Below are 7,464 nucleotides of genomic sequence, written 5' to 3'. Positions count from 1 at the left end.
CTCAGGCCTGGCCCGTGTGGTCAACACCAGGATGCCAGGAGCAGGGGGCTGCGGGCAGCTCAGAAAGCCCCCGGACCACGCATGGGGGTCACCTTGTGAGCTGATCTCGCCACTCCGGCCATTTACACCTGGGAGCTCACTTTCTGGCTGCACAGAGCAACCGTGTTTCCTACGAGCCGCTGCCTGTGCTTCCACCATCACACACCGTACTGACGGGAGCTGGAAGGGCCTGGGGTTGCTCTGCCTCCTCAGGTGTTAGAGACGTTCTCCAGGACAGAGCCAAAGTCTGTCCCATTGTCCCTTTGACGCCGCCCCCCTGAAAGGAGTAGATGCTCAAGATGCGATGGTCGTGTTCATTTATTCATCAATCACCACCTCCCTCACCCGGGGATGGGGGACCCCTTCCCTCTTTCTCCCCTTGAGGTTCCACCACCCGCCCCTCCTGCGTCCCACTCCTGGAGGGACGGCCCCTCATCTAGAGGCTGTGATTGTCCAGGCAGTGCCTGCTTTCCTGTTGTGGACAGCTGTGCGAGAGAGACAGGTCACAGGGAGGGAGCCAGGAGGCGAGAGTTGGGTCCTCCTTGCTCTTTGCGACCCCCACTGGGTCCCCATCTGGAAAGTAGAACTGTTTATTCTCCAAGGAGCACACCAGCTCCAACAGCACGTGAGTGTCAAGTTCCTCTTCTGCGGTCAGTCACCTTTCTGACTACAGCCTGGGCTTCCTGGTGGGGCTTCCTCTCAGTCCTGTGACACCAAGGCCCTGTGGCTCGTTCCCCCAAAGATGCCGCTGCTGCTGCTGCTGCTGCTGCTGTGGCCGCCCCTGCTGTGGGCAGCAGAGTGGGGCAAAGAGAGCTGGGACGGGTGGCCAGGGCCCCGGGCTCGTGACCTGAGATACCAGCTGCGAGTGCAGAAGTCTGTGACGGTGCAAGCGGGCCTGTGTGTCTCTGTGGCCTGTACCTTCTCCTATCCTTCGGACGAATGGACTGATGCTCACCCAGCTTACGGCTACTGGTTCCGAGAAGGTACAAATACAGACCTTGGTGCTCCTGTGGCCACAAACCACCCATATCGTGAAGTGGAGGCGAAGACCCAGGGACGATTCCACCTCCTCCAGGACATTAGGAACTACAGCTGCTCCCTGGACATCAGAGACGTACAGAGAGGAGATGAGGGGAAATACTTCTTTAGGGTGGAAAGAGGGCCTCGTGTGAAATATAATTACAGAGAGAACCAACTCTCTGTGATTGTGCCAGGTAAGGAATGGGGACAAGGAGAGGACACGTGGATGGGTTCTGAGAGCCCCCAGGGTGGGGCTGAGAGAGAACCCCAGCTCCTCATCCTGGAAGGGACCCAGGGGGACAGGATGCTGAGGCTGGGTGGGGAGGAGACAGTTGCCCTGAGGCAGAGGTTGTTCTTAGGGTCACCCTTGGGGGCCCCACCTCCAGGCCTGGTCTCTGTCTCTCTCCTGCTCAGCTCTGACAGAGACACCTGACATCCACATCCAGGAGACCCTAGAAGCAGGCAACCCCAAGAACATTACCTGTACTGCACCATGGGCCTGTGAGAGGGGGACGCCTCCCACCTTCTCCTGGGTCGGGGTGGCCCTCACCTCCCAGGGCCCCAAGATTCCCCGTACCTCGGTGCTCACCCTCACCCCACAGCCCCAGGACCATGGCAGCAACCTCACCTGTCGAGTGACCTTACCCGGAGCTGATGTGAGCGCAGAGAGAACCATCCAGCTCAACGTGTCCTGTGAGTGTCAGGCCAGGGTGGCCGGGTCCCTGAGGGCAGTGGGTGTTGGGGAGGGGAACGGGGAGGCAGAGCCCAGGATCGTGGGTGCTGGGTCCTGCAAGCTGGCTCTGGGGAGGAAGGAAAGAGCATAACCGACTCCATCCGCTCTTATTTCTCAAGTTCTGTGGGGAAAGGGCCAACACCCACTTTCCTGTCCTTGAAAAGGGAACAATTATGTCTGTCTGTCCAGATGCACCCCAGAGCCTGACCATCAGCGTGTTCCGGAAAGAAGGCACAGGTAGGGTGCAACCTCTCCTCTTCAGGGCCTGTGATGGAAGCGGGGTCTGTCTCCTCCCTTCAGAGCAGAGCTGAGGTTCAGAGCTCAGATGGGAGAAAGGCTCAGGCCAGGTGTGGGCTCAGCAGATGGGGGAAGCCCCCGACTCGATCATCAGCTTACAACCTGGTCTCACACTACCCCTGACCCTGCTCTCAGGGGGTTTACATGGCCTCTTCCATGTCCAATGGATGTGCTGTCCCCATGCCAGGGACGCTTCCTCATCCAAAATCCTGCCCTCATTCCCCTTAGGGTCTGGACCCTGCCTCCTCTCCACCTTCCCTGGATCATTTTAACGTTAGTGTCTAAAACAGGAAGCATAAAATGTGCCTCAGTCTGCTCGGGCCGCCATTACAATATGCCACAGACTAGGGGGGCTTAAACAACAGCAATTTATTTCTCACAGTTCTGGCGGTTGGAAGTCCAAGATCAAGGTGTCAGCCTTTAGGTTCCTGGTGAGGGCTCTCTTCGTGCCTTGTAGACGGCCACCTCCTGGCTGTGTCCTCACAGGCCTGAGAGAGTCAGTTCCCTGGCGTCTCTTCTTATAAGGGCACCGATGTCATCATAAGAGCCCCATTAGCATGACCTCGTCTGACCCCAATAACCTCCCAAAGATCCCTCCAGATACCTCCAAATACCATCACACTGGGGGTTAGGGCTTTGACACATGAATTTGAGGGAAATTCAATTCAGTCCTTAGCAAAATTTAGTAGGAATAAAACAGTATTCAGAACCTGCGTACGTCCCTCTTGGTTATCTTCCCAAATATAACCTACGCATATACATTTTTTTTTTTGAGGAAGATTAGCCCTGAGCTAACATCTGCTGCCAGTCCTCCTCTTTTTGCTGAGGAAGCCTGGCTCTGAGCTAACATCCGTCTTCTACTTTACTTTAATCTTCTTCCTCTACTTTATATGTGGGATGTCTACCACAGCATGGCATGCCAAGCGGTGCCATGTGCACACCCAACATCCGAACCGGTGAACCCCGGGCCGCCAAAGTGGAACGTGTGCACTTAACCGCTGCACCACCAGGCTGGCCCTACGCATACACATTTAAACACATACGCATATGTACACATCATACTATTCACACTGCTCTGCATCTTTATTATTTGTAATAAATTTTTCGTGTGGATTAACTTTAGATTTACATGGTACAGAGAGTTTCCATAACCCCTCTCCCAGCATCCCTCATTGTTGAAATCTCCCATCACCTTGGCACTTTTGTCATGACTAAGGAAGTGACATTGGTAGATTTCTGTGAACTGAACTTGCCTTTTTCTCAAACTTAGTCTATCGTGCAGATTCTTTTGTATCAGTACATGGGAAACTGTCTTCATTCTTACTGGTGACTCTATGGTTTTCCAGTTGGAAGAATATTATAGTCGAAAGTACTTAATTGGTCCCCTGTTGGTGGAAAACTATGGCATTTCTGGTCTTCTGAGACAAATAATACTGCACAGAATGACTTGTACGAACATTCCCCACATCTGTGCCTGTGTCTGTCAGATAATTTTGTAGAGAGGAAAGTCCTGGATCAAAGGGTGTGTGTGTAATTTCTACAGATGTTGCCAATCCCACTGCACGGAGGTGGTTCTGCTTCTCCTCCCACGTGCAGTGTGCCCCCTGCCCTGCTGAGCGTGTCCGTCCTCGCTGATCCTAAGTGGACTCACGGTCGTGTTAACTTGCATTTTGTGACTAGGTTGAGATCTTTCATTATGTTTGAGAACATTTGTATTTCTTTGTGGACATTTTTTTAATGATATGAAGAAGTTCTTTTTGTATTAAAGACATCAGCTGAGTGTTAGTTGAGAGGATTTTTTTCTAGTCTTTTGATGGCCTTTTGACTTAGTGTAAGGTGACTTTATCAGGTGAAAATGGGCAATCTTTTTTGAGTCGCATTTAGTGGTGTACTGATGTTGGCTCTTATAGTTGGCAAGAGCCAGATACGTCCATCTTTTCCAAATTCTAGGTTCAGTGACTTCAAATTGGTTGCTTTGAATTGGCCAAAATGGGAGTATTTACACCAAGGAAATTGGCAAATACACAAATCAGAGCTTTTTTCCTCCCCTTAATGAACAGGCTGTTAAACATTTACTAGTAAACCACTGGTGGCATTTACCAATATTTTCATTCATGCCTCTGACTTTTGCCTGAATATGAGGTTAATATTATATTTAAATCTCCTATCATTTTTTTCTAGCAGCCTCATATATAAACACTCCCAAACACACCCACTCACTCAAGCCTTGCAGAAGTATTTGTTTCCCTGAGCATGCAGGTCATTTCACACCTCAGCCGTAGTTGCACCTCTTGTACCTCCCTCCACAAGGTCCTTCGATCAGCATCATCCTCTGGCCAGTTCCAACGCATTCTCATGCTCTGGTTTAGGCTCTCCTCCTCCAGGAAGCCCTCCATATCCTGAAAGTCTCAACGCACACCTGTCCTCAGGGCTCCCTCAGCCTGATTTGTCCCCATCATAAACCATATCAGATTGCTCTGTGAGTACCAGCTTTTGGGTATCTCGCTCACAAGACTGTGAGTTGTCAGACACAGCTAAATTAGATAGATCTTAGTGAACCTTTGTTGAAAGACAAAACGGCAAGGCTCGTAGAGGCAAATCTGGGATCTGCATCAGCACAGATGTCCAAGACGGGAGGCGTGGGGACCAAAGTTGTTCAGGAGAATGCACAACAGCCACTTGGAAAGGCTCCTAGCACTGTCCCCTTGGGGGCTGACTGCAGGTGCTATGAGACCATCGGGCAGTGGAAGAGAAGAAACAGATCTACATGATGCAAGGAAAGAGAGCGAGAGAAAGAGAGAGAGAGAGCCTCTAATGAGATCCTGGGCTCAGCGTTCTTTCTCTCTTGCCAGGACCTGAAACTCTGGGCAACGGCTCCTCTCTTCCAGTCCATGAGGGCCAGTCCCTGCGCCTGGTCTGTGTCGCCAACAGCAACCCTCCTGCCATGTTGAGCTGGACCCGGGGGAGCCTGCGCCTGAGCTCTTCCTCACCCTTGAACCCTGGGGTCCTGGAGCTGCCCCGGGTGGAGCTGGGGCACCATGGGAAATACGTCTGCCGAGCTCAGCACCTGTTGGGCTCCCTGCAAGCCTCCTTGAGCCTCTTTGTTACCAGTGAGTGGGAACACACCTGGGGAAGGATGCCTGGGTCCTTGGGAGGAGAGAGGCTCTTCTGATCCCACTGCTCTCTCTCCCCACAGACCCCTACAGCTGTTCGGTCCCTCCTGCTCCTGGGAGGGGGAGGCAGGGTCTGGGTGGCGTACTGGGGACTGTTCTTAGAGACATGGCCAGTGTTGAGATGGAGAGAACACTCACACTTCACCACCTGGCTCATGGCCACCCCATCCTACTGCAGGAGGCCCCTTATTTATTTCTGTTCCAGGTGCTCCACAGAACATGACCGTCCACGCCTTCCGGGGAAACAGCACAGGTAGGAGAGGCCTGGGTGGAAGTGAGGTCTCAGAAATCTATTCAGGGGACAGAGTGGAGGTTGGACAGAATGCACTCACTCTTCATCCCTTCTCTAGTTCCGCCTCTGTCCTCCCCCCTCCCATCCCCTGGCAGGGTCATTGGGAATTCCTACTTGATCCTTCACCGTCACCTCTAGTTGCTTCTCTCTCCCGACCTTCCCTCTCCCCTCTTGGTCCCATGACATCTTTTCCCTGATTCCTTTCCTCTTCTCTGACTGTGCCATCTCCATCTCACACAAGGAGACTGAGTCCCCAGAACTCTGTACCAGCCTCTGGCTGCTTTCTGCATCACCCTACAGCTCAGCTCATCCACGCTGGTGCTTGCAATCCAACCTCCGCCTTGAAGACAGTCACAAATCCCTGTCAGATCCAGATGGTCCTGAGTGTCCTGCTCTCCCCCTTCCCAGGCCACTCCCACCCAAGTCACCTGAGTCAATATGCTGGAAGTGACTTCAGACATCTCTGTATGTCACCCCACACTTCCCATGACTTGGTGAGTTTTGAAAACTTGAATTCCTGAAAATGTCTCAAATCCCTCTCTTCCTCCATCCCCATGGCTGCAGCCCCACCTTAGGCCTCCATTCTTGCTCTCACCTGGAATGAGTGAGACCTGGACAGGACCAGCCCCCTCTCTGGACTGGCAGCTTCCATTTTCTCCTCCTCCACCTGCCAGAATTTGGACCCCAGACCTGACCCTCTTACTTCCCCGATCAGAACCCTCCCAGGGCCCCCTGTGAACCTTAGGGGAGAGGCTGAGAGCATCATCTTGTGGAAGCCTCCAGGTGGTCAGACCTATGCGTGTCAGCCCCCTGCATGGTTCACACATCAAGGTCCTCCTCCTGGGATGGTCCCTGCTGTGTCTAGACATGGCCAACTCTTCCTCAGACGTCCATTTCCCATCCTGCATCCTCCAGTTGCCTCTCCTTCCCCCACCTCACTTCACGATCTTCACCCTGCTCAGCCCTTGCTTGCAATGCTGTCTCAGGAACACTATTCTCCATTCCTGTGTCTGTGGGAGGGCAGAGGGAGAGAGGGCTTCTCAGCCCTGCCCTATGGCTCTCTCTGTCTCCCTAGTCCCAGAGGTCCTGGGCAATACCACCTCCCTGCGAGTCCAGGAGGGCCAGTCTCTTCGCCTGGTCTGTGACACTGACGGCAACTACCCTGCCAGGCTGAGCTGGTCCCGGGGAAGCCTGACTCTGATCCCCACGCAGCCTTTGGATCCCGGGGTCCTGGAGCTGCCCCGGGTGGTCTTAGGGGACGGAGGAGAATTCACCTGCCGAGCTCAGCACCCTTGGGGCTCCTACCACAGCTCTGTGACCCTGGTTGTTCAGGGTGAGTACAGCAGGACACCTGCGTTCTAGGTGGGGCCGTGAGCAGGCTCAGATGTGGACTTTAGGGAACTCATCCCTCCATCCTTCTCCCCCCTTTTCTCCCACAGGTATCTCCTGCTCCTGCCCCCACATCTCTGGGGAGCAGCGGGGCACCTGGCCTCTAGTCCTCACCCTGCTCAGGGGGGTCCTAATGGGGGCTGGCTTCCTTCTCACCTATGGCCTCACCTGGATCTACTACACCAGGTGAGAAACCCTTCTCAAGGTGTCCTACACCTTGGGGACCTTGCGTGGCTTCACCCATCTTGTCCTCTCCAGAACAAACTCTCCACGGCATCAGTCTCTCATTGCAGAACTGTGTTTCCCCCACAGGTTCAGAGGCTCCCAAGGGGACAGTGCTTCAAGGCGTGACTGAGCCCCCTTAAATCGAATTACAGTTCATGTAATATGTTGCTCTTGTCTGCTTACCTTCATGTGGTTAACATATTGTTATAAATCCCATGATATTTTATTTTTACAAGTTTATTTTAAAGAGATATTTTTAATGAGAAAATAAACTCTTTAATATGGATCCACATATT

The 7,464-nt window shown here is 53.1% G+C and overlaps 1 protein-coding gene and 1 long non-coding RNA gene across 3 annotated transcripts; one reads left to right on the top strand and one right to left on the bottom strand.

Annotated features, from left to right (window-relative positions):
- Positions 1 to 339: 339 nt before the first annotated feature.
- On the bottom strand, positions 340 to 2,606 carry LOC111775258 (uncharacterized). Of its 2 annotated transcripts, XR_002810777.2 has the most exons (3): positions 2,470 to 2,606; positions 1,705 to 1,859; positions 340 to 1,138 (listed from the first exon to the last, which is right to left on the bottom strand). It is a non-coding gene; the product is annotated as an uncharacterized lncRNA (long non-coding RNA). The 2 variants fall into 2 exon arrangements; XR_011421976.1 differs by lacking the exon at positions 2,470 to 2,606 and having other exon boundaries at positions 1,705 to 1,929.
- LOC106780882 (sialic acid-binding Ig-like lectin 14) lies at positions 782 to 7,462 on the top strand. The gene is made up of 8 exons (XM_023650313.2): positions 782 to 1,253; positions 1,474 to 1,752; positions 1,982 to 2,029; positions 4,942 to 5,199; positions 5,468 to 5,515; positions 6,630 to 6,887; positions 6,994 to 7,129; positions 7,256 to 7,462. Exons 1-8 carry the CDS (start codon positions 782 to 784, stop codon positions 7,296 to 7,298), a joined length of 1,542 nt encoding a protein of 513 aa, XP_023506081.2. The 3' UTR covers positions 7,299 to 7,462.
- The last annotated feature ends 2 nt before the right edge of the window (positions 7,463 to 7,464 follow it).

The sequence above is a fragment of the Equus caballus genome, chromosome 10 (assembly GCF_041296265.1).
Source record: "Equus caballus isolate H_3958 breed thoroughbred chromosome 10, TB-T2T, whole genome shotgun sequence".
Classification (NCBI taxonomy): domain Eukaryota; kingdom Metazoa; phylum Chordata; class Mammalia; order Perissodactyla; family Equidae; genus Equus; species Equus caballus.
This window is presented reverse-complemented; position numbering and strand designations above follow the sequence as displayed.

Bases quoted from the DNA above. Each gene is read 5' to 3' on its own strand.
- LOC106780882 (XM_023650313.2), top strand. From the start codon at position 782: ATGCCGCTGCTGCTGCTGCTGCTGCTGCTGTGGCCGCCCCTGCTGTGG. The intron at 1,753-1,981 runs GTGAGTGTCAGG...CTGTCTGTCCAG, and splicing joins CATCCAGCTCAACGTGTCCT to ATGCACCCCAGAGCCTGACC. The intron at 2,030-4,941 runs GTAGGGTGCAAC...CTCTCTTGCCAG, and splicing joins GTTCCGGAAAGAAGGCACAG to GACCTGAAACTCTGGGCAAC.